The sequence below is a fragment of the Pangasianodon hypophthalmus genome, chromosome 16 (genome assembly GCF_027358585.1).
Source record: "Pangasianodon hypophthalmus isolate fPanHyp1 chromosome 16, fPanHyp1.pri, whole genome shotgun sequence".
Lineage (NCBI taxonomy): Eukaryota > Metazoa > Chordata > Actinopteri > Siluriformes > Pangasiidae > Pangasianodon > Pangasianodon hypophthalmus.
In genome coordinates, this window is record NC_069725.1 from 1,355,408 (window position 1) to 1,382,832 (window position 27,425).

General features: G+C 40.0%; 2 protein-coding genes across 2 annotated transcripts in view; one reads left to right on the forward strand and one right to left on the reverse strand.

Annotated features, from left to right (window-relative positions):
* The window catches only part of b4galt5 (UDP-Gal:betaGlcNAc beta 1,4- galactosyltransferase, polypeptide 5), a 38,962-nt gene extending 27,484 nt beyond the window's left edge, over positions 1–11,478 (reverse strand). The window contains exon 1 of the mRNA XM_026944998.3: positions 11,344–11,478. Within this exon, the coding sequence (XP_026800799.2) occupies positions 11,344–11,452 (109 nt within the window). The 5' untranslated portion in view covers positions 11,453–11,478. The remainder of the gene's footprint in view (positions 1–11,343) is intronic.
* A 6,009-nt stretch (positions 11,479–17,487) lies between these two features.
* Positions 17,488–27,425, forward strand: part of slc9a8 (solute carrier family 9 member 8) — a 53,074-nt gene continuing 43,136 nt past the window's right edge. Inside the window, exons 1-4 of the mRNA XM_034312003.2 lie at positions 17,488–17,842; positions 18,947–19,125; positions 21,069–21,149; positions 26,879–26,937. Coding sequence (XP_034167894.1) covers positions 17,619–17,842; positions 18,947–19,125; positions 21,069–21,149; positions 26,879–26,937 — 543 coding nt within the window. The 5' untranslated portion in view covers positions 17,488–17,618. The remainder of the gene's footprint in view (positions 17,843–18,946; positions 19,126–21,068; positions 21,150–26,878; positions 26,938–27,425) is intronic.

The window sequence follows — 27,425 nt, forward strand, 5'->3', positions numbered from 1 at the left end:
AGAACATTTTTCTAAGAGTGAATACTTTTTTATCATTTTGGAGGGTGTACACTCTTAGAAAAAAGGGTTCTGCAAGGCTTAATTGGATAATTAAAAGGTTCTTGGCTTTAACAGGGTTCTACTCGGAACACTTTTGATAGGAAAACGCTCTGTTTTAAGGTTCTAGGGTTACATTTTTATGATGCTGAAATTAATTTTACATGCAGTAATATTAAGACAGTAATTTCTTACTTCACTTCAAATCTAGAACCTGTAAGAGATCTTCTTTGGTTTATCCTGGAGAACCGTACTACAGAGTTTAAAGGGTTCCAAACTAGAAACCAAATCTAGAAAATGATCAGATCCACAGAGATCCACTTCCTCTTCTCTTCTTATGCCACACTGAACAGTTATAGTTTTTTGTAATATCTTTATTTTATTTTTATAATTTTTGCGTTGCTGTGTTGCTCTATTCCAAGGTTAAAGAAATGAAAATTTCCCTCTAAGAGATAAAACTCTAACACACACCCGAGCCCTGAGCACAGAGCGCAGATTAGGAAACATACGCCTGCAAGGATTTCTGGCTGATGATGTAATAAGGAGGGGCCATGTCGAATGATTCACATCCAGGGACCTTTATACGGGATGGTGTGAGGCTAAAAACGTTCACGCCACGGCAGCTGGAATCAGCTCCAGATAGCCACGCCCCCTCTCCGCCGCCGCCTCTGTACGGCTTTCACTCGTATCGATCTGCAGGACGTCTCCGCCCGCTGGGACTCAGAAACGATCCGACATTAACACGGTGGAGTGTAAAAGCCTTGCACGCTTTGTAACAGGATCTTTGCGGCACTGATGCGGGCGCGCGTGTGTGTGAGTGTGTGTGTGTGTGTGTGTGTGTGTGAGTGTGTGTGCACCGGGCAGGAAGATGGAACTCAAGGTCGATGGCTTTGATTGATGCAGCTACTCACTTTGTTCTCAGGACACGACCGCAGCATGACGTCCTCAGCAGTTAGCGGCGTTTGTATCTATAATAGTGATTTCTCACAACAAGCATGCTTTCTCTTTCTCTCCCTGAGTGCTCTTTTCTCCTCCTCTCCACTCCATATCTTCATCTTCAGTAAACAAATGATCATGCAAACCAAAGACGGATCATTGTTCACTTATTTGCGAGTGATCATGCAAACGAGTAAGTGAGTGCCTGGAGACGCCGAGCTTTCCCTTCACCTTCCCACAACGTGTTTCCTGATATAAGATAAAGAGTGCCAAGCTCCGCCCCTTAAACACGTGAGAGCTACAGACTTTCCTGAACTGAAATTACTTTCTCTTTAGCATGAAGTAATGTTCTAGTAGTTTAACATCTCGTTACCCCCAAAAGACCCCGACACACTGATTGTATAGAAGCATATGCTTTTTTTGTCATTTCAGTGCATTTCATTTTATATGTAATAAACGTGTAGCAGATGAGTGCTTGGTCAGATTATCCTTCAAACTGTGGGCATGTTTACTCTACAGGAGAGCACACTGAATTAACACAAGCATTGGCATTATTTTATTAATTTAACAAATCATAAGAGTGGATTAACATTGTGATAAATCGCCTACATCTCACACACATTAAGATTTACTACCTCGTGCCTTGATTAAGATGTTTGCATAAGTAACTGACAGAGTATAATAAAAATAAATAAATGCAAAATAACAGTCTGTGCTGGATCAAGTGCTATTCTGCATGCTGCAGAATAATGAGTGTGGAAGCCATTTTGTTAAATTAAACCAGTGATTAATGGGTCTAATTTAACTTTCGCCATCTTCTCATTCATATATCATCATCCTAGACTTTTCATCTTTCATTTTTTTTTCGTATTACATTTAACAGCAAAGCAAACATAACAGTCTGTATTTTCTATCCCCAGTTTTTTCAGGTTTAAAGGTGAGTGTTTGTGTTTAAAGGCAGTGATCTGGCCATTATTGAAAAACCCCGTCACAGACGCTTCAACTCAAAAAAAAAATCTGGAAACCTCAGAGGCGCGAACTACACGGAGGTGATTTTAATCATCTGAATGTGGAGCTCAGAAGACGCTGAATACGAAGAACTCCCTCAGACCTACACACATTTCTACTGTGTGCATGACTTGCCATCTTATTGTAAAAAAAAAAAAAAAAAACATGTGACACAAATCTCATATCATTTCACACACCAAAGAGTCAAAACCAAATGTTTTTCTCAGTAAGGGTGTGGAGGAACACAGCTAACCAGTTCTCAGAACTTTATGCCAGATTCTTGGTAGCTCGTAATCTGTTGATGGCGATTTGTTGGTGGAGATCCATCCATGTGATTGCACGATGCTGTGCTGCATTAATGTGGTTCAAGGTGTAAAATTCAAACCAAAAACTGTGCGTCTGTATCTGTATTAAAGGTCAGGAAATGCACAAACATTTTGCACGCACCATTTTTTTGCAACTGTGGTTTTCTAAACAGAGCTGCATTAGGGGAAGTGCATCAAGCTCTTGGTCTGCGGTGGATCAATGTGAGACGTGTTTATACGTCTGGTCACACATACATCCTACACCATGTGTGTGTGAGTGTGTGTGAGCGTGTGTGAGTGTGCAGATATATTTACCTTACCTTACATTATTTTAGTTTATTTATTCTTTACACAATCTACTACAGTTCAGCTACAACAGCCACAGAAGAGAGGCCACGCCTCCTTTACTGTGATTGACATACCACAGGAGAGGCCCGCCTCCTTCACTAAGACTCACAGCCACAGAGGACAAACCACACCTCCTTCACTAGGAGAGAGTTACAGATGAGGAACCACGCCTACTTTACTAAGACTGACAGCCTCAGAGGAGATGCCACACCCCCTTTACTAGGACAGACATCTACACAGGAGAGGCCACACCCCTTCACTAGAATTGACAGCTACAGGGGAGAGGCCACACCCCCTTTAATAAGATGGCTGTCACAGGGGAGATGCCACACCCCCTTCATTAAGATTCTCAGCCACAGATGAAAGGTCACACCTCCTTCACTGGGACAGAGAAGTACAGAAGACAGGCCACGCCTCCTTTACAAGGACAGAGAGATACAGATGACAGGCCACACCTCCGTCACCGAGATAGAGAGGTACAGAGGACAGGCCACACCTCCGTCACTGAGATAGAGAGGTACAGAAGACAGGCCACACCTCCGTCACTGAGATAGAGAGGTACAGAGGACAGGCCACGCCTCCTTCACCTGGATAGAGAGGTACAGAGGACAGGCCACGCCTCCTTCACTGAGATAGAGAGGTACAGAGGACAGGCCACGCCTCCTTCACCTGGATAGAGAGGTACAGAGGACAGGCCACGCCTCCTTCACTGAGATAGAGAGGTACAGAAGACAGGCCACACCTCCGTCACTGAGATAGAGAGGTACAGAGGACAGGCCACACCTTCTTCACTGGGATAGAGAGGTACAGAGGACAGGCCACACCTCCGTCACTGAGATAGAGAGGTACAGAGGACAGGCCACGCCTCCTTCACTGAGATAGAGAGGTACAGAAGACAGGCCACGCCTCCTTCACTGAGATAGAGAGGTACAGAAGACAGGCCACGCCTCCTTCACTGAGATAGAGAGGTACAGAGGACAGGCCACGCCTCCTTCACTGGGACAGAGAGGTACAGAGGACAGGCCACACCTCCGTCACTGAGATAGAGAGGTACAGAGGACAGGCCACGCCTCCTTCACTGAGATAGAGAGGTACAGAAGACAGGCCACACCTCCTTTACAAAGACAGAGAGGTACAGAGGACAGGCCACGCCTCCTTCACTGGGATAGAGAGGTACAGAGGACAGGCCACGCCTCCTTCACTGGGATAGAGAGGTACAGAGGACAGGCCATGCCTCCTTCACTGGGATAGAGAGGTACAGAGGACAGGCCACACCTCCTTTACAAAGACAGAGAGGTACAGAGGACAGGCCACGCCTCCTTCACTGGGATAGAGATGTATAGGACAGGCCACGCCTCCTTCACTGGGATAGAGATGTATAGGACAGGCCACGCCTCCTTCACTGGGATAGAGAGGTACAGAGGACAGGCCACACCTTCCTCACAGGGACTGACAGCCACATAGGAGAGGCCACACCCCCTTCACTGCATATGTGTGTGTGTGAGAAGACATCAGTGTCATGTTAATGCTTACTCATTTCGTGCTGACTCAACAGCGGAAGACAATTCCTTACTGATTAATTATTAATTAGTCGCTGCTCGTCCTGTTCACCAAACCTCATGAGCTTGCCAGAAACCAGAAAAAGAGCCGCAGTGACGATGCGGGTTTTCAGGAACGCACCGGGGAATTGAGGTCACGCTGAAGCGCGGTCACCGCAGGGAGAAAATGAAGTGACAGTACATGTGCCGTGTGTTCAAATGTTTACCGTGAGCAGCACACACACTCACACACGACAAACACCATCCTCACAGGAACAAAGGAAGCACCTGGGTTCTCCGACAGACATTTTCCTTCACTGTGACAGGATTCCCAACCCCCTCATCTTCCACACTGCTCATCTGCGTGTGTGTGTGTGTCTGTGTGTGTGTGTGTGTGTGTGTGTGTGTGCGTCTGTGTGTGTGTGTGTGTGCATGCTAATAATTTTACTCATCTCCTGAGCCTGGCTCTTGAGAGATGACTTAAATATCTCTTGGGTTGTATGTGGTTAGCAGATGGGGATGCCACATGCGTGTATGCGTGTGTGTATGTGTGTGTGTGTGTGTGTGTGTGTGTGTGTGTGTGTGTGTGTGTGTAAGAATGGGGAATGGGAGAGAGAGATTAGAGATCATGCAGCTTTCTCTTTTATTCTCGGCTAAATAGGACGCAGGTATATCACTTGTGTCGTGTTGTTCCGCCCCCTGTGCATCGTAAATTTCCAGAAAAGATGGATGACATCATCACGCATGCACAGGAAATGGGGATTTTACTCCACTGTCCAGCTCTGCGTGTAACCCAAAGCCACTGGAAAACCCCTCACACACTCATCTGCAGCTCCATCTATAATTAATCCATGTGTCCAGTTTTAATGATGTCATTCCACTGAAAGGAAGCTACTGACGGTTCTGTGGGCGTGGTTATGGTAATCACTTAGCAACCAACGCTTAGAGATTGATTGAAGCCTCAAACTTGGTTTTTTTTGGTTGTGACATTTTGATTTTCTCAGTAACCTTTGTGGAAAAGTTTCAGCTTTAGTTTCAGCTCTGCCTGTAATTTTTCACAGACTTTCAGTTTGTATGAGCGGTTACTATAGAAACGATAATGCATTGGAACGAGCGCATTAATATTAACCTGCGCTGCTGTCCGAGCTGCTGTTATAGAAAGTTAATCAACACCTTCTGACCAATCAGCACCTCCGTGGTGTAACAAAGCGACAGTAAAACCAGTAGAGACCAATTGCTTTTTCTTTTTAATGGTCTGGAACAGTGGAGTGGATCAGTGTTATTTCTGTAATAAAGGCACAACGAAACTCTCTTAATCGTGTCATTTATCGTGATCGTGATATCATGTCATCATACTGACCAGGCTGTGACTCTACGCAGGCTCTCGTTGGTGAATAATCACTCTGTACACATCCACATCTTGCTCCAGGGCACTACAGGAGGAATGAGTGAGACACTCGTATCCGTTTTTAGCCTCTGAAACTCCACCACTTATGTTCCTCTCTACGCTTGTGTAGTGACCACGCCCTCTTCCTTCTCAGAATCATTTCCCATTCATAAAAAAACTGCTCTATAAATACAGCAATGTTCTCATCCTGCGTGATCTCAGTTTATTCATCAGAAGACCGAGTGACCGAGTCTGACATCTGTTCTTCGTTTAATATTACACTTAGAAACATTCCTGAAATTTCCAGCCAGCCAGGATCTTTGGATAGACAGGAAACAGATTAAAACTCGTTTCAAAACAGCACTTCGCTTAAGATTTGACTGCTTTTTAAACACATCGGTCAGGCTTATCGTTACAGCAGAGAATAAATATTTCAGCAATCGATGTGGTTGAAATAAGAGAAGCTGTGAGTCATCTTTATCCTCTGACCAGCAATAATTGACATCTTACACTGCGTGTCTTTGCAGCTGGTTTTTGCAACACAGCCTCTCCCATCTGTTAGGTGTTTACCACTGACATGTTTTATTACTAGCACTGGAACGAATTTGGCTGTTTAATTGAATTTGTACAACATTAAGGCCTAAGGGTTCGCTGTAAAAAAAAAAAAAAAAAACGAAACTCCATGTTAATGTGTTTATATTCAGTCTTTAAGTCTTTTAATACTATGGGTGGGTGATGTGACAGAAAATATTGTGTCATGAAACATGAAGCCACTTCATAGTTTTTATTACATATCTATAAAAGTAAATTATTTTACAGGAAAAAGGAGGAACATCACTGTTCCACCCACGTTACACCCGGGGTTTGTTTATTTTTTTTAATTTTTTATTTTTTAAAAAGGCCTTTATTTCAGAGACGTGTCGTTTACATTTTTTTAATAAGACGCCAATTGCATGCAACTCATGACTGTTTGTAGTTATGTTTTGTTTTAAAATATCTGTATTTATTCACTCAATCACGAAGAGAAGCTCCTAACAGCGCTGGAAGAGACGCATCTTCTTACCTTCACGCCAGGGGTGTTGAAGTCCAGCCCCAGGGCCAGACGCGACCCGCGGACAGACAGACAGACGTTAACTGACCCGCTGCTTCTCTGCGATTTTAACTTTCGCACGACGGTGGCAGCAGACTGCGTTAACACAGTTAGCTAAATTGCAAGAGGCTTTTTTTTCTCTCACTACACCTTCAAATGAGTTTACTGAATGATATGTAGACATGACTAAAGTTAACAGTGTGAAGGAGCGAATGCAAAAGAGCTGGAAACACAAATTCGTTTTCGTCAAGAGCCTTGTCTCATATGTCAAGAAACTGTTGCGGTAATTAAGGAATTTAATATCACGAGACATTAAGAAACAAATCATGGGCATTGCAAAAAGTATTCAGAGAGTGAGAGGATGGAGAAGGTGAAGCAGCTGGAAGCTCTTCAGGTGCAGAAGCTACTTTTTATCAGCGCAAACAGGGAACAGAACATTACTGAAGCTAATAAGTGGCGGTGATTCCGAACACTAAGCAAGAAAAACCTTTTTATTAATCCTTGAAAGAGTCTTTAGGTAAAGTGGTGTATGTCGTTTGTCCTGAAAAGAAGCACAAATTTATAAATATCATCTTGTGTCTCACAACTAAAGCTGTCAGCTGACGCCTGTTGCTCTTATTCCTCCGAAATTAGATTCACTATGTTGGAGCTCTAAAATAATATTTTGGTGACCGGCCCTCGGGTATTTCAGCGTGGTCTAATCTGGCACACTTTGAAAAGTTTGGACGCCCTGCTTTACGCTGATAAAACTGAGCACAGTGGGGTTTTTTCATGACTTTTCTTTAAAACGTCCCTGTACAACTATAGCTTTAAAACATTTACAGATCCTTCTGACCTTCTGCCATTTAAGGTGCATCTGTGCACGTGGATATAGTGCAGGAATGACGAGCTTTCGGAGTTTCACGTGTATGTTTCTTAAACCTTTTAACAGTTGAAATATATTGTGATTAGTAAGAAGAGGGAGAAATTACTTATTTTTTTGAGCCCCACCAAAACTCAGTAATTGAACCTTGAGGAGAATAAAATCCTCAATCCTCAAATAAAATGTTAACATTTTCTCTAAATTTTCTAATTAAACATACAATACAAACAAAGTGTGTATTCCGAATGTGATAGTACTTGTACATACTGTATAAATGGATGGAGGGAGATATATATATATATATATATATAAATTTGGGAATGAATCTCAAGTCTACAAGGCCCTATGTAGTGAGCGTATATAGTGAACAGGAAGCCATTTTGGATTCAGACTCGCGGTTTTGACTCAAATTAAAAAAGAAAAAAGATTTCTGTGTGAAGACGAGTTAAAGATGGTGGATTTGTACCCTGAATCATGGGTCACTTAATAACTTTTAATTGAGCTTAATGGGGAAAAAATGTTACTTTAAGGACTTGAAGTAGAATAAAGTCAAAACTTGGCCTCGTCTTTGATTACTGATCACAGATATTTCCTGATTTTCAAAAATATATTATTGTTAAACATAAATTTTAGAGTTCTGTTCATTCCTACTCTCTGTCTCAAAGCAACACTTCCTACCCGTCTGTCCATGATAACGCTCGTGTATAAGGAGCTATTAAAGGACGTGGCCTACTTCTCGCTCAGCCTGGATGTGTTATTCATCAGCGAACACTCACGCTAAGCTCTCTGCTGCTTTTAGCTTTTATTCTCAGAGTGTATGGTTCTCATAAACACACTCTCCTACTTCTCTCCTACTTCCTATTTGCTCTGAGCAAACAAGTTCTCTTGATGTGTATCTTATCCATTTACCACTCAGGCCAGTTCTTCCACATGCTTAGTTCGCTTATCTTTCTGCTGCTACGTATAGTTTACAATCGGCGTGCAGTCAGTTTGAGAACAGTCCATACACCGTCTACCCTCGAGGACCTGGAGGAGAACCGCAGGGCAGATTCGGGGCAGAAAGATCCCGGGATAAAAACCGTACGATCAGCACATGCTTTAGCATCAGCCGGGACGTTTGCAGAACCTCAGTATCAGCTCGTTCGCTGTACTGCAGCCACCCACACACACACACACACACACACACACACACGCACACACCTACGTCTCTCACCACAAAAATTCTCATGCACTTGCAGGAACAGAGAGAGCACAGCAAGAGATACTTTCACTCTTAACCACGCATGGATGACTAGCATGCTAATCATCACACGTTAAAGATCAAGAAATCCTGACCTGGTTTAGACAAAAATCATTTCAAACATACGAAACGACATGTCCACCCGAAAAACTGTTTACTTCCGCATTAAAAGGAGAAAAAAAGCGAGACTAGACACAAAATTAAAAAGCGAGATTTGAGGTAATATTAAAAAGTGAGACTGGACAGAAAATTTAAAAGAGATTGGACACAAAATAAAAAAGTGAGATTTGAGGTAATATTAAAAAGAGACTGGACACAAAATTTAAAAGTGAGACTGGACACAAAATTTAAAAGTGAGACTGGACACACAATTTAAAAGAGATTGGACAAAAAATAATGAGAGAAAGCGAGACTTGAGGTAAAATTAAAAAGCGAGACTGCACACAAATAAGAGTGAGACTAGAAGAAAAATTAAAAATCAAGACAGGATCCAAAATTTTATATATTTAAATATAAAATCTTTGAGTGCTTCGTTGCTTCAAAACTGTGTTTCCTTTTACTTTAAGGATTTCCCAAACCGCTAATAAAGACTGGTTTATTAGTTTGATTAATTAAAATATTATATTACTGTTTGATAGCATTTTTTTTGGAACATCCTGCAGGGATTTAAAGCTCTTCATACTGAAGGTTCGTTACTTGTTGTTGTTTATTCTTCCTGGCGTGTTTATTTTCTCTAAATCACAAAAGCAGCTTGCAGCTGGACAAAGTCATTATTTTAGTTTGAGTAAAATTTACCCAGAACACTGCGGTATTCTTCCGAAGCCTTGTCTTATCTACGAGAGAAAGATAGAGCTGTATCTCTCATTAAATGATTAACAACTGATAATAAAAAGAAATGTTCTCTTGGAACCAAATAGGATATGGAAAATTACAGCTATAAAAATAATGACCTTTGATTGGCTAGCGTGTTGCTCATGGCAACAGGTTACTCCCATTTTACAGCTTTAGGGAAGCAGGATGAGTGTACTTTATTCTCACGTTAAAATCACTTTATTCTCGTCACTATATCATGACTGTAGTGTTCTACAAACATAAACACACTAACACAAAATGCAAAATAAATAAATAAATAAAATTACGAAATTTCTTGTCGAAGAGATTTGTGTTAAATTCCCAGGTTAGCTATTATATAAAAGAAGTTTAACAGACTACGGTTTCAAAAAGTGTCATCAACCTCTTTAGAATCGACATGTAGATTAGCGTAACACGATATTATCAATTAGCAGCTACTTAAACACAGCCGATCTGTGCTAACATTAACTAGCAAACTAGTTAGCTAATCTAAGCTTTCTAGTGTTAGGTAGTTGATGTCACTCGCTAGTCAAGTTCTCTAACAAGCTAGCTAATATTAGATGATATAGATCAGTAGCCTAAAGTTTGTTAACTAACATTAGGTAACATCTTATAGTGAAGCTTAGCATAACGCAATATAATCAACTAGCAGCTACTTGTTAAAATTAGCTAGCTAAAATTACGTAACGTAATATAGTGACGAAGACTGAAATGGGTGCCAATACTTTTTTATTTTCACTTTGCTAGGAAACTTAAATACGTAGTCCGTATATAGTACGTAACATAATCATGGCTTTAATTGTTGTGATTATTTTTGTATAAACGAATCAGGACTGAGTAGTAACATGATAACAGTATCACAGATATCGTTCAGTATCACGGTATCGTGTCGAAACGATAATCAGGACCGTCCTAGAAGGCTAAATAAAATCTCGAGCATGTCTGAACTCTGCTGCAGGAACGTCGTAAAGTCGTCTGAAGATCAATACGCATCACAGGAAGTGACTCGAGGAACTGCGCCTGAGATCACAGACCCTGAAACACACACTTATTGTATACACTGAGTGTTTATAACAGCCGAGTGAAGGCTTAATGACACTCCTGACCCCGAGGCAGAAGATGAAGCGAATGCAGGTTCATATCTGTAGTGCATGAAAGGAACGGAGATAAATGAGGACACAGTGAGGAACCGGGTCTGTCCTTCACTGTGTACCTGTGTGTGTACGTGTGTGTGTGTGTGTGTGTGTGTGTGTGTGTGTGTACGTGTGTGTGTACGTGTGTGAGTGTGTGTGTGTACGTGTGTGTGTGTGTGTGTGTGTGTGTGTGTGATAACATCTATATGCCTGGGTTTCCTCTGGGTGGTGCATGTGTCATGTCATAAATGTATGGGTGTGTGTCATACGCATAATTTGACTGTGTACCTATGTGTGTGTGTGTGTGTATGTGTGTGTGTGCGTGTGTGTGTGTGTGTGTGTGAGAGTGTGTGTAGGTGGATATGTGCGTTAGTGCATCAGTAAGCACCAGACACAAGACCCCCGTCCGTATTCAGAGTCATAATTCCCCACATCACACGCGGCATGACGCGTTATAACGCACCGGTGATGGTGTTATGAATATTATGAATATAACGCGCGCGCGATACTGTGTTTCAGAGCATGCATGATAGATACCGATTGTATATGTGTGTGTGTGTGTGTGTGTGTGTATGTGTGTGTGTGTGTGTGTGTGTGTTAACACTCACCGATCCCAGGAGCCGAGTAGATGAAGTAAAGCGCCGATGTAGAGAGAGAGAAGAGGAAGAGGAGCCCGAGGAAGGATCTTCTCCTGAACCTCATCTGCGGAGGCATCATCCCGAAATCAATAAATAAATGTAAAAACAAACAAACAAACAAACAAACAAATAAACAAAACAAGAAAAACGCGAAATGAGTGCGCTGCGGAAATCTCCTGAAGCTCGCGCGTTAGACTGCAAGCTCCTCTTCTTTGCGTGTTTAAAGGTTATCCAGAGACTCAGAGCTCCTTCAGAGGAAGAAGAGGAAGAAGAGGAAGATGAGGAAGAAGAGGAAGAAGGAGAAGCTCCTACAGCTCGGGTGGGTCCAGCAGAAAGGGAAGAAAAAGCCCCGGGGCGAGTCAGCAGATCTCCGAGCTCCACAACATCCTGCTCACGGGCACGAGCTCAGCCTGATGAATGGAAACGCAACTACGCACGTCAAAGCGGGGCAGAGCGCGAGGGAGTCGATTCTTCTCTGAGCCGAGTCGAGCAGGTGAATCGAATCAGGAACTGAATCAAACTTTGCTGCTGAGTCGATCGTCATCCCTTACAGCGCATGCGTGATGGTGTGTTATTAATTTTACAATAACTAGCTATTCATGCACCCTGGGACTGAATCTCTGTGGAGATATAATGTCATAAATAGCCTTCTACTACCTTATAATGCATTATGTCATCAATCCATAATGCATAATAAGCACTGTTATAAACTGTAATGCGTTTTAATAAACATACGTAACAATGTGTATAACTTTCAATTCAATTTTATCTGTATAGTGCTTTTAACAATGGACATTCTCACAAAGCAGCTTTACAGAAATATATACATTAGAAATATATAAATATATACATTTTATAACTCCTTATGAATGCATTATAACCTACTATGAAGGTGTTCATAGGGCATTATGAATATACAAAAAAAGTGTTACCGTAATTTCTTGTTTTTTGTGTGTGTGTGTTTATGCGTTATAACGCATGCATGATGTTGTGTTATGAATATTATAACGCTTGTGAGGAATCATATAAGACAGTGTTATAAAGCTTGTATGATAGTGTGTGTGTGTGTAAAATAAATACCTTGTTTTTTGTGTAATTATGCGTTCTAACGCATGTATGATGGTGTGTTATGTATATTATAAAGTTCATGAAGAATTGCGCAAGACATTGTGTTGTTAATCATGTATTATAGTGTGTGTGCTCTAAATTTATTTTTTTGTGTGTAATAATGCATTACAAAACGTATATGTATGTGTTATGACACATGCTTGTGTAATTATGTATTATAATGCATATATGACGGTGTAATGAATATTATGAAACGTGTAATGATGTATGTTATGAATCGAGTGCAATATGACAGTGTGACAGTGTGTGTGTGTGTGTGTGTGTGTGTGTTTTAAAATAAATGTCTTAATTTTCCCATAATTACGTGTTATAATGCATGTATGGTGGTGTGTTATGAATATTACACATATCGTGTTATGAATCGTGTGTGATGTAAAGCATGTATGATAGCATGTGTGTGTGTGTGTGTGTGTGTGTGTGTAATTATGTGCTCTTATAAACTTTTAGCAGTCCCCTTTAGTAGCAGTACCAGTGCTATCAGACTTCTCAGAGATTTCAGAGGAAAGAAATTATGTAGTATGTAAAGAATGCGCCAAAAAAATAATAAAAAAGTGTTCAACTTTCCAGATTTGTACTGCATTCCCCTCATGACCTCACTACTTCCAGTAAAGTTAGGTGGAGCAAGCTGTGAGATATTCCAGGATTTCCACTCAAGTGAATCAACACTCGCGTGGTCACATTCATTCAAACGATTCAGTTCGAAGGAACCGAATCAGTGAAGTGACTCGTTCTGCTGACCGCTTTTTTTTCTTATTGGCTTTTCTAACCACATGCTGCAGGGTTGCCAGATTGGAGTTTATTGTTCAATTCAGTGTTTTGAGATTTAATCAGCACTCCTGTGTGTACATTTCTGAGTTTTATGGCACTATTCTGTCTGTGATCAGACTAGTTATGTGATGTTTATATGAAACAGTGACACAGGAAACAGTTTGTCTTTCTAGTGTTATAGTAATAAGGTACAGGAAATTAAAGTGAAATGATGTGTTGTGGTAAAAGTGAGGACAGAGTGCTGTGGTGAAGCCCAGTTCCTGTTACCACCCTGAGGTTTTCATCATTTTCCTGTAACAACACGTCTCAAGATGTTTTATTCCTTTTACACCAGAGCAAGTTTCCAACATTTACAGTGTCTTTTATTTATTTAAAAAAAATTGACAGATTTTTTCTTATCCCTTTACAGTTACATTTAATGTTACGTTCGCTTACGGCATAGCAGCTGCGAACATATACATGTTTATATGTTTATATGTTTATAGTGTATATATTATGTATTAGCTATAAACATATACATGTTTATATGTTTATGTGTATATATTTGTCGTATATGTGGAGCCGTACATGTCCCTGTGAATGAGCTGTTGCTATAGAAACGATAACGTATTAGAACATCAACTTGCGTCTTATGTCTATAGCACCAGATTTCCTCCACATTTTAAATTAAACTTAATTTCCTCTATTAAAGAAACCAAAAATTGCATTTTGCTGCTATTATTTATGCTTGCACAAATGATCATCAAACCTCAACTGACAAATATTCACCTGCATCCTATTGTATTTATTTCATACATTACGTTATACATTACATTTATGGCATTTGGCAGACGTTTACAATAGTTTACACAACAGACACAAGAGAATGAACTCACTGAGAATGAACTCACTGACCGTAGACCAGGGGTGCGTCACTTCTGACACTGATGACTCAATTTCCGGCGCCATGACGACATACTCGCGTTGTATTACACATCTTATAAATTTGTTAGCTTAATCAGACGCGTTTCTGTCATGGTGCTTCAAGCAGGCTCGTAGGCTAGCTAGCTAATTTTTAAAATCATCAAACACTTAAAAGTCATTAGACTCAAACAAACCGTATATAGAACGTCAAATGAAGTTAAAAATCTCTAACGTAAAGTAATCACTTAGCAAAGGCGAGCGCTACAACAACGATAACAAGCTACTTACGCTTGTAGACGAAGTTGGCTGAGAGTTCGTCTGCCATTTTTTTCAAGCTAAACAAACAAACGACTCAAACAAACCGTATATAGAACGTCAAATAAAGTGAAAAATCTAATCTTTTGAGAGCTACAACAACGATAACAAGCTACTTAAATTTGGCTGAGAGTTCGTCCGCCATTTCGTTTGAGCTGAGAGGCGACAGAAATTATGACATCATTTCCTGTAAGGGAACGTAGTGAGCATCGAGGCTCCCTGGTTTTTTCGGCGGATTGTGGGACTTTTTTTAGGGACCGAACGTTCCGGTGCACTGGAAAGACTTTGCGATTGAGACAGAACTTAAAATGGCCGCCTCCTTGATCAGCGCCTGATAAGCTGGAGTATATGACTCGCTATCAGAGCTAGATTACTGTTTAAACGCTGATATAAAAGTTGACGCAGCAATTGTGCTAAAGGAGCTGACGCAGATTAGTGAAAAATAAATAAACAACAATATATACAAACTTTGCTAAGTGATAAAGGTGTGTGTGTGTGTGTGTGTGTGTGTGTGTGTGTGTGGGAAATAATCCTCATTCTAACGTGCATAGGAGTGCTTTAACAGTCTTTACTCTACTTACGCTGCATTTCCTGAAACATGAAGGACGTGTCGGGTCACGCTTAGCTTTACGATGCTTAGCTTTACATTAAAATACTTTCTTTAACAGATTCTTTCAGTGATGCCTCGGGGACGATACCGCCAGTTGTGTCTGACTTGTGCGATTAAGTAAGAACAGGTGTTGTCTTGTTTGTGCGTTGTGTTTGTGCATCGTCATCCTAATTTCGTTGTTTACAGAGATATACAATGACAATAAAGGCTTTCGTTCATTCATTCATTCATTCATGATCACGCGTTGTTTTCATGCAGTGTTGTTTACGTGTCGTATTTGTGTGTCGTTTTCATACGTTGACGTTTTCACGCGTTGTCATGTTTGTATGTTGTCATTTTCACGTGTTGTCGTGTTCATGTTGTGTTCATGTGTTGTCGGGTTTGTGTCTTGTTTGTGTCTTGTTTGTGTCTTGTTTGTGCGTTGTTGTGCGTTGTCTTGTTCGTGCGTTGTCATTTTCCGGCGTTGGCGTGTTCGTGTGTTGTTGTGTTTACGGAGGGATCTGTGATGAACAGACGAGTCTCTGGGAGTGAAACAGGTTCTGCAGTAATTCTACATGATACTGTACAGTGTTTACATAATCACTGTATCAGGTGCAGACTGCAAACAAACAAACAAACAAACAAACAAACAAATTGAATGCATACACTGTGTGTTGTCATTTTCACGCGTTGTCGTGTTCGTGTTGTGTTCATGTGTTGTTGTGTTTGCACGTTGTCGTGTTCTTGTTGTGTTCATGTGTTGTCACGTTTGTGTCTTGTTTGTGTCTTGTTTGTGTCTTGCTTGTGCGTTGTCTTGTTCGTGCGTTGTCATTTTCCGGCGCTGTCGTGTTCGTGTGTTGTCGTGTTTACGGAGGGATCTGTGATGAACAGACGAGTCTCTGGGAGTGAAACAGGTTCTGCAGTAATTCTACATGATACTGTACAGTGTTTACATAATCACTGTATCAGGTGCGGACTGCAAACAAACAAACAAACAAACAAACAAACAAACAAACAAATTGAATGCATACACTGTAATTACTTACTTTGTCCTTTTTTAGTGTTTATAAAAATTTTACTATTTAATTAACGATTAATTTGCATTTTGACTATTTAAAAAATGATTGATTTTTTTTTTTTGCATTTTAAAAGTTTTTATTATTTAGTTCCTTATATCAGCACTGCACAATGAGCCTGACATGATCCTAGTAAACTAAACCGAACATTTTATAGATACACTCTGTGATAAATCATAAATAAAAGCACGTGTGAAAATAAACGGAATGAGAAGAGGAACTGACTTGTGCAGACATTCATTATCATTTAATGTAACTATAAATGGATAAAAGTATGACATGATGTTCTTTAATTAATTAAAACATAATTATTGGCAAATTGCCGTGATGTAGGAGGAGTAAAACGCTCGGGATGTGCTGTTTTAGGAAAATATTCATCTTCAGGGTGGAAACAGTAACACTTAATACCTGTTTAATGCAATAGCTGAATTTTATTAACAAAAATATTGGAATTTAATGAAAAATATTTTCAGAAATTCACAAATTACAACCTGAATTTCACCTGAATTCAGATAAATTGATTAATATTTATGTATTAAACCATTAATGGAAAATATTGATACATTATATTATTTAAAAAAAAAAAAAAGGACTTATTTTCATTTTAATACACAGCAATTTATTTATTTTTTTTTTTATTTATTAAATTTTTATTATATTTAAAATATTTATTTTAAATTAAAATTTATTTATTTATTTATAATTTGAAATTAAACATATAACAATCGGTTTTATAACAATTTATAGATTTATTAACGGAATTTCCACCATTTCAAAAAGTGCTTGAATCTCAAATGTTTCATTTCAATTTCAATTTAAAGTACTTTATTGGCATAATTGTTTACATACAATATTGTCAAAGCATCAGTATAGAAAAGAAATGAGAATTTAATAATAATAATAATAATAATAATAATAATAATAAAAATAAATAAATAAATAAATGAAGTGACAAAATGCAAGGTGCCAGTGTAGGACAAAAGTATAAAAGTTACAATAATTATGTACATATACACCATAAAATAAAATAAAAATAAAATGTATGTTGAGTTTGTACAGTTGCAGTGAAATGTGCTTTACATTCATTAATCTAATGCTGGACGAGACCACGCCCATTTTCTCTTTAAACGGTGACGCCGTAGCGCTTAGCATTCTGGGAAATGTAGTGTAGCCCAACACATTATTCGGTAATCTTTTCCCTTTTTCGACGGCAATAGCATTATTTACAAGCAGTCACATACCTAGATATTAAAATCAGTGAAATAGGCTCGAAATATTATCTGTTTATTTCCTTTTGTCTATTAAATTCCTGTTTATATTTCATTTTTAAAACTACATTTCCCAAGCATTTCCGAAACTGCATAAGAAGTCATGATGTGGCGGCTGTGCGACACGGATTAGCCTAGCATATGGAGTTGAAATGGGGTTTAGTAGTTTATTTATGATTGTTATTGCTTGATTTAAGGATGAAACTCGTAGCCAGAGGTGCAGTTTTGTGTTTTTTGGGTTTGTTATTGCTCGTGTGGGAGTGTGAATGCTCAGAGAGCAGGAGAGAGCAGCAGGAAGCTGAGGAGCAGAACCAGCAGAACCAACAGAACCAGCAGAACCAACACCAAACACAAACTCTGAGCAGAGGAGGAGAAAAACATGGAGCAAATAACAAGCCAGACCCTCAAACCGACTCTCACAGGTAGCTAACCTGCCTGTTAGCCTGCTAGCCTGCTAGCTAACCACACACAACCTTTACTCTTCATTATGCATCAGTGAAAATCTCAGTACAAGCTCAGAATGCATTACAAGTGCACTATCTAGGGCACTAAAGTCTCTGCACCCTATCTAGTGCACTACACAGGTGATAGAAATGTCTCCTCACGTGTAGATACACTTTCTAGAGTCTCTACATCTTTTATTTTTCGCCCATATTTGTTTATTTCTCATATTTCTTTATACGCATGACCTAACACACTAACATAACCTCTTTATATTCTATTATTTATTCAGTTTACTCTTAGTACTTTTCTTTTTTTATGTGCTGTAATGTGTCTGTGTAGTGTTTGTAAATACATGTGTTCTTTGATAGTCTGAAAGCTAAATAAATATTATTATTATTATTATTATTATTATTATTATTATCAACTTTATTTGAATCGATTTGAAAACTAATGACTCGTGAATCAAATCAACTCAAATCAGCTAAAATTGCTTTTGAATTGAATTTGAAACTCGCGAATCGTGAATTCAAACAACTCGGTTAAGTTCAAGTTGAATTGAATTGAAATGAATCATGAATTGAATCAGCTCTGATTAAAAAAAAAATATATAAAAAATCACTGTTGAATTAAACCAAAAACTAATGAATTGTGAATCAACACAACGTGTAAACTGACAAATCTGAAATAGAATCGACTCAAATACAGTCGATTCAAATCGAATTGAAAACGAATGAATCGTGAATCGAATCTACTCAGCTCAAATAGCTTTTAAATTGAGTTGAAAACTAATGAATCGTGAATCGAATCAACTCGGCTCAAATAGCTTTTAAATCGAGCTGTAAACTAATGAATCGTGAATCAAATCAACTCCACTAAACACATTTTGTATTAAGTTAAAAAGCAGTGAATTGTGAATCGAATCGAATCGAATGTAATGAATCGTGATGAATCGAATCAACTCGGCTAAAATGGACTTGAATTGAAAACGAATGAATCGCGAATCGAATAGATTCTTTTGAATCGAATGGAAAGTATGTTTATGTATTATGTATTTTTGACACTTTCTCTGTACGCCTCTGTAGAATAAACGCCACAGAAACACCCGGCAATGAAACGTTACGCAGCACCACCCCCGTTGCCAAGGCGACGACCTCGACCCCGCCCACGGTCAAGCCCATCCTGCCGGTTCAGACGGGGGTCAAGGCGCAGGAGGAGGAGCAGTCGAGCGGCATGAGCATCTTCTTCAGCCTGCTCGTCATCGGTACGCAAACACACACTGCAGAAATGCGTAGCGCAGCGCAGAGCAGCGTCTCAAATCACACACTCATTTCCTCTAATGAGGAAACTATCACGCGTGACTGTGTGTGTTTTTCTTCTTCGCTCTCAGAGTATTAAACGGAGCAGTCAGAGTAAATGCAGACAAACACCACTGAGACACTTCAGTCTCTCTGCAGTAACACCGGGGGACAAACGCGTGAAACACACACACGTGTTAGTGCGAGCGGCGCGTACAATAACACGGCTCCCGTCTCCTCGTTATTATTATTATTATTATTATTATTATTACTGTAGTACTCTTATGCTATCTTTAAACTCCATTAAACATTTACAGTATTAGAAAGAAACAAAACGTGACAAACAGAAAGGGCAATATATAAGATAATCAAAGAGACAAATAAATAAATAAATAAATATGGTAGTAATTACTGCTAATGTTGCTAAAAAATGTAATTAATAAAGTCTAATTAATCAATATAATAAGTTTTTATTATTATTATTGTTATTTATTTTTTAAATCAATTTTTTAATAATATTTCAATAATGTTTTATTGTAGTATTTTGTTAATCTTTAAACTCCATTAAACATTTGCAGTATTAGAAAAGAAAAAAAACAAAACATGACAAACAGAAAGGACAATATATAAGATGACCAAAGAGACAATAAATAAATAAATAAATAAATAAATAATAATAGTAATAATAATAATAATAATAATAATAATAATAATAATAATAATAAAATAAAAATAATTACTGCTAATGTTGCTAATCAAGAGTGCAAAACAAATGTAATTAATAAAGTCTAATTTATCAATAGAATAAGTTTTTTTATTTATTTATTTATTTAAATATAATATTATTGTACTCTTATGTTATCTTTAAACTCCATTAAACATTTACAGAATTAGAAAAAAACAAAATATGACAAACAGAAAGGGCAATATACAAGATAACCAAAGAGACAACAAACAAACAAACAAACAAACAAATAAATAAAAACAATTACTGTTAGTGATGCTAATCAAGGCTGCAAAACAAATGTAATTAATAAAGTCTAATTTATCAATAGAATAAGTTTTTTATTATTATTATTATTTTTATTATTATTATTATTATTATTCGTTTGCTATGGTGTTAAAATTAATTTTTTTTCTATTTATTTGTCTTGCAGTAAACAGAGCAACTCTGAAGTAAACACGAATGCATAACATTTTATAAATATTGCATATTGTACAGAATAAATTACGTTAATTTAATATATTAATAATATAATTATAAACAGAATGTAGGATCGTTTATGATGCGCGTAAACAGTTTGGGAAATCTTTTTTAAAATTTTTTTATTTACGTATCATGACATATAAGTTTTCTCACAAAACTCTGGTAGTGTTGCGTAAAAACAAACAAACAAACAAACAAACAAAAAAAAAACTAACTATTCACTGATTTGTATAATGTTTTCCAAAAAATGATTCATTTCTTTATATTTCAGAAACACTGAACTGCTGAAAAAAAAAAAAAAAATCTGTAACCTTTTGTAACCTTTTTTAAATTTAAAAGATTAAGTACAAAATGTAACATCAGATCAGCTTCTGCAAATCCGCAGGTTGTGATTAGAAATGCATTTTTTAGATTTATTAAAAGATATCTCGATATCCAGGACATCATTCTGAGTATTTCAGAAACGGAAACAGGAGCAGTTATAACACACTGAGAAGAAAAAAACAGCTTCTTCAACACTTCTTCAACATTTAAATACGTTTATGAGTTTAATCTTTTCCCATATTCTGGCTGAAATCAGCTCCAGCCTCGGTTTCAGCGAATATCCTGATCGATGCTGAAGTGAAGTGAAGAATCGAACAACACGGTGTTTATTATCTTTATTCGATTAAAGGTTTTCATGTGGTGTGTGTTTTTTCACAGGAATCTGCATCATACTGGTTCACCTGCTGATCAAGTTCAAGCTGCACTTCCTGCCCGAGAGCGTGGCCGTCGTTTCTCTGGGTGAGGAGAATCAACGAGGAGACGCTTCTCTTATTTATTTATTTATTTATTTATTTATTTATTTATTTGGATCGTACACAGTTTATCAACACACACACAGCACAAACCTAGCCGTGTGTTAGAGGATGATTTTGCAGATATACCGCATGATTCTGTCTTATCGCTATTGCAGAAGTCCGTTTCGCAATAACCGGTGAACACACACGATGTATTGCGCAAACAGCGTAGCGCTAACCGCTAACTGGCCGTTTGACCGCATGATTTTATTATTATTATTATTATTATTATTATTATTATTGTTCTTATTTTGAAAGTCAGAAAGTGTTGATTGATTTTCCACAGGTTTATAATAATGCGTTCGTTCTGATACGTCATCGTTTCTATAGTAACAGCTCCTTCACAGCGATGAAACGGATTAAAAAAATGTGTAGTAAAGATGTTTGTGTAACATTTATGGAAGGAGTCTCCAGTGTCGGCGCTTTGGAACGGTCAGAGGGAAAGCTGGAACGTTACGCTTTGCGGTTTCTCCGACGATCTTATCGACTTCAAGGCCGCTGAGGGAGCGACTGTTTATAGCTGCTCTAACGTAACGTGTCCTGTACGTTCCTCAACAGTAAATGTAACTATAAATGGATAAAAAGTATCACTCGTTGTTGTTGTTGTTGTTGTTTAATAAATAAAAAATTGTAACCGTCGGCAAGTTGCTGTGGTATAAGAGGAATAAAGCACTTATAGGAGAATAATCGACTTCCGCTTAAATAATCACACCACCTGATCACCGCTGATTATTTTTCTATAACAGAATGACACACAATGTGTGAAACTCTGTAAACGGCCACGTTGAGAAATTTCATTGTGAAGACACACAGATGAGCGTTTACACACACACACGCGCACACGCACACACACACACACACACACACACACACGTGCACACACACTTTCACAACCGGGTGCTGAAACCCGTCTGACTCGTTTAATCTGCTCTTACGCCGTAATATTTACTGGGACGGAGCGTTCTGTCTGTGCTTGTTCCACACACACGCACGTATACACGCGCACACACACACACGTATACACACACACATGTACACACACACACACACACGCACACACACACAGCGCCTCGCCTCGCCCCTCGTCTTCTCTGAAACTGAAGGATACGGATGATTAATCATGTACAGAAAGTTCCTCTTCCCGTGTCCTGTGCGAGCGCTCGCTCTGAACTCGTCCTGTTCCTGTCGCTTCCGCTGCTCAAACCTCGTTTAATTATTTATTTTAATTTTATAATTCAATTCTAATATAATTATAAATATTTACCTGTGTTTGTGTATTGCCAAACCATAGAAAATATATTTTTTGCATTTTTTAAAAGTGTTTTTAAGGGTTATTTTTTAAGGGAGATGCTGTTCTGGGGTACTACATGGTACCTTTATTTATTTGTTTATTTGTTTGTTTGTTTGTTTGTTTGTTTACTTGTAATCTTTTCGAGCTGCTGCTCGTGCTGTGTCACAGAGCAGCGTAACACCGTAACACACTCGGAGGAAAGCGCTATCCGCCCTCTTCCACATACATGAGCTCACAGATGCGTGTGATTGGATAGTTATGTTCAGCATGTGCGTTCTCAGATGCTTTTCTGCTCGTCACAGCTGTACAGAGTGGTTATGTGAGTCACTGTAGCCTCTCTGTCTGACCCCCCGACCTTCTCCTCATCGCTCTGAGCAACAAGGCCTTTCCTTCAGCAGAACTCTTTTCCTCTCTCTCTCTCTCTCTCTCTCTCACACACACACACACTGTCTCTCTCTCTCTCTCTCTCTCTCTCTCTCTCTCTCTCTCTCTCACACACACACACTGTCTCTCTCTCTCTCTCTCTCTCTCTCTCTCTCTCACACACACTCTCTCTCTCTCTCTCCCCCCCACACACACACTCTGTCTCTCTCCCTCTCTCTCTCTCTCACACACACACTGTCTCTCTCTCTCACACACTCTCTCTATCTCTCTCTCTCTCTCTCACACACACTCAGTCTCTCTCTCTCTCTCACACACTTTCTCTCTCTCTCTCTCTCTCTCCCCCTCTCTCTTTCACACACTCTGTCTCTCTCTCTCTCTCTCTCTCTCTCTCTCTCTCACACACACTCTCTCTCTCTCTCTCTCTCCCTCTCTCTTTCACACTCTCTGTCTCTCTCTCTCTCCCTCTCTTTCACACACACTCTGTCTCTCTCTCTCTCACCCTCTCTCTCTTTCACACACTCTGTGTCTCTCTCTCTCTCTCTCTCTCTCTCTCTCTCTCCCTCTCTCTCTTTCACACTCTCTCTCTCTCTCTCTCTCACACACATACACACTCTGTCTCCCTCTCTCTTTCACACAGTCTCTCACTCTCTCTCTCTCTCTCTCTCTCTCTCTCACACACACACATACTGTCTCTCTATCCCTCTCTGCCTCTCTCTCTCTCTCTCTCTCACACACACACACACACACACACACACACACACACTCTGTGTGTCTCTCTCTCTCTCTCTCTGTGTCTCTCAGTCTGTCATCTCTCTGTAATTAATTGTGGTGTGAGTAACAGCAGCTTGCTTTCTTTCTTTCCTCCCTCCGGTCTGTTCTTTGCTCAGTGTTCTCTGAAAGCTCTCTTTCAGACAGATGTGCGCTTGTTTTTCAGCTCAGATGTTACACACTGACTTTATTAACTACAGCTGCACTCACTGCTTATTTCATCGTGTTCCTCTACAGTACACTGTTCTGCTGAGAACTTTAAAGGTTCCTGCAGAGACACAGCTGAAGAACACTCAGTTACAGGGTTCCTCTCAGAAGCTTTAAAGGTTCCTGCAGAGACACAGCTGAAGAACACTGTTACAGGGTTCCTCTCAGAAGCTTTAAAGGTTCCTGCAGAGACACAGCTGAAGAACACTGTTACAGGGTTCCTCTCAGAAGCTTTAAAGGTTCCTGCAGAGACACAGCTGAAGAACAGTCTGTTACAGGGTTCCTCTCAGAAGCTTTAAAGGTTCCTGTAGAGACACAGCTGAAGAACAGTCTGTTACAGGGTTCCTCTCAGAAGCTTTAAAGGTTCCTGTAGAGACACAGCTGAAGAACAGTCTGTTACAGGGTTCCTCTCAGAAGCTTTAAAGGTTCCTGTAGAGACACAGCTGAAGAACAGTCTGTTACAGGGTTCCTCTCAGGAGCTTTAAAGGTTCCTGTAGAGACACAGCTGAAGAACAGTCTGTTACAGGGTTCCTCTCAGAAGCTTTAAAGGTTCCTGTAGAGAAATAGCTGAAGAACAGTCTGTTACAGGGTTCCACTCAGAAGCTTTAAAGGTTCCTGTAGAGACACAGCTGAAGAACAGTCTGTTACAGGGTTCCTCTCAGAAGCTTTAAAGGTTCCTGTAGAGACACAGCTGAAGAACACTGTTACAGGGTTCCTCTCAGAAGCTTTAAAGGTTCCTGCAGAGACACAGCTGAAGAACACTGTTACAGGGTTCCTCTCAGAAGCTTTAAAGGTTCCTGCAGAGACACAGCTGAAGAACAGTCTGTTACAGGGTTCCTCTCAGGAGCTTTAAAGGTTCCTGCAGAGACACAGCTGAAGAACAGTCTGTTACAGGGTTCCTCTCAGGAGCTTTAAAGGTTCCTGTAGAGACACAGCTGAAGAACAGTCTGTTACAGGGTTCCTATCAGAAGCTTTAAAGGTTCCTGTAGAGACACAGCTGAAGAACAGTCTGTTACAGGGTTCCTCTCAGAAGCTTTAAAGGTTCCTGTAGAGACACAGTTGAAGAACACTCAGTTACAGGGATCCTCTCAGAAGCTTTAAAGGTTCCTGTAGAGACACAGCTGAAGAACAGTCTGTTACAGGGTTCCACTCAGAAGCTTTAAAGGTTCCTGTAGAGAAATAGCTGAAGAACAGTCTGTTACAGGGTTCCTCTCAGAAGCTTTAAAGGTTCCTGTAGAGACATAGCTGAAGAACAGTCTGTTACAGGGTTCCACTCAGAAGCTTTAAAGTACCAGGCCTTCGATCACGTGATGTTTCACATAATAAACATTTAAACTTGATCAAGCCCACACTTGAAAATCGTATGGAGAGATCTGTGGCATATCGAATTAATTCTGTGTATCATTACACCCAGCTGTCTGTCTCTCTAACTGTCCATCTGTCTCTCTCCCTAACTGTCTGTCTCTCTCCCTAACTGTCCATCTGTCTCTTTCCCTAACTGTCCATCTGTCTCTCTCCCTAACTGTCCATCTGTCTCTCTCCCTAACTGTCCATCTGTCTCTCTCCCTAACTGTCCATCTGTCTCTTTCCCTAACTGTCTGTCTCTCTCCCTAACTGTCCATCTGTCTCTCTCCCTAACTGTCCATCTGTCTCTTTCCCTAACTGTCTGTCTCTCTCCCTAACTGTCCATCTGTCTCTCTCCCTAACTGTCCATCTGTCTCTCTCCCTAACTGTCTGTCTCTCTGCCTAACTGTCTGTCTGTCTCTTTCCCTAACTGTCTGTCTCTCTCCCTAACTGTCCATCTGTCTCTTTCCCTAACTGTCTGTCTCTCTCCCTAACTGTCCATCTGTCTCTCTCCCTAACTGTCCATCTGTCTCTCTCCCTAACTGTCTGTCTCTCTGCCTAACTGTCTGTCTGTCTCTCTGCCTAACTGTCTGTCTGTCTCTCTCCCTAACTGTCTGTCTCTCTCCCTAACTGTCCATCTGTCTCTCTCCCTAACTGTCCATCTGTCTCTTTCCCTAACTGTCTGTCTCTCTGCCTAACTGTCTGTCTGTCTCTCTCCCTAACTGTCTGTCTGTCTCTCTCCCTAACTGTCTGTCTGTCTCTCTCCCTAACTATCTGCTTGTCTGTCTGTCTGTCTAACTGTCTGTCGTCTGTCTGTCTAACTGTCTGTCGTCTGTCTGTCTAACTGTCTGTCTCTCTCCCTAACTATCTGCCTAACTGTCTGTCTTGCTAACTGTCTGTCGTCTAACTGCCTGTCTGTCTCTCTGACTGCCTGCCTGTCTGTCTGTCTCTCTAAATGCCTGTGTCTGTCTGTTTTTCTGTCAACTTTCTGTCTGCCTGTCTGTCTCTCTAACCGTCTGCCTCTCTAACTCTCAGTCTGTCTGCCTGTCTGTCTCTCTGACTACCTGTCTGTCTGTCTGTCTCTCTCTCTAACTGTCTGCCTATCTGTCTCTCTGACTACCTGTCTGTCTGTCTGTCTCTCTAACTGTTTGTCTGTCTATCTATCTTTAACTGTCCAGTTCCTGTGAGTCTGTTCCCCTGATATCCTCAGATTCCTGTTCCTGGCTGAAGGAGAGGAACCTGATGTGGTCTTCTGCTGTTGTAGCTCATCCACCTCACTGTTCGATGTGTTGTGCATGCTGAGATGCTTTTCTGCTCACCACGGCTGTTAAGAGTGATTATTTTGAGCTACTATATCCTTCCTGGCAGCTCGAACCAATCTGGCCTCTGATCTCTCTCATCAGCATCTGTTTCCACCCACAGAACTGTCGCTCGCTCAGTGCTTTTTTTCCGCACCATTCTGTATAAACTCTAGAGACTGTTGTGTGTGAAAATCCCAGGAGTTCAGCAGTTTCTGAAAAGCTCAAACCAGCCCATCTGGCACCAACATCCCCGCCACGGTTAAAGTCAGAGAGATGACACTTTTCCTTCTGATAATAATAATCAGTAATAATTCTTTTGGAAAGTTTTTTTATTGTAGTGTGTTATTGTTTAAATGAGAACTCTGTGCTGTTTCGCAGGAATCCTGATGGGAGCCGTCATAAAGATCATCGAGACTCAGGAGCTGGCCAACTGGAAGGTATTACACATCGTGTGTGTGTGTGTGTGTGTGTGTGTGTGTGTGTGTGTGAGATCATCACGGTGTGTTAGACACTTCACATGGATTTCCACGTTTGCGACATGAGTGTTGCAGTGAGGTTTTGTAACGGAGATTAGACACTGTGTTGGGTCACACGGCTGTTTCTGGGTTTGTGATTCAATCTCTGGATTATAGACTGAAACAGAGTCTTAATCACGGCTTCACACGGAGTGTTTTCTTTACTGTAATGATTAACACGTCTAAAAGACGTTACCAACGCAAGAAAAAATAACACGAGCTCTTTAACATCATTAGTGTGTGTTTAGCAAGAGATCGAGATATCACAGACCGTCTCATAACCTGATCGGCTAGCGTGCGCTTGGCGTGTGTTTGCCGTGTGTTTGCCGTGTGCTTGGCGTGCATGTTTGCCGCGCGTTTAGCGTGTGTTTGGCGTTTGGTGTGCGTTAGGCGTTTGTTTGCCGTGTGTT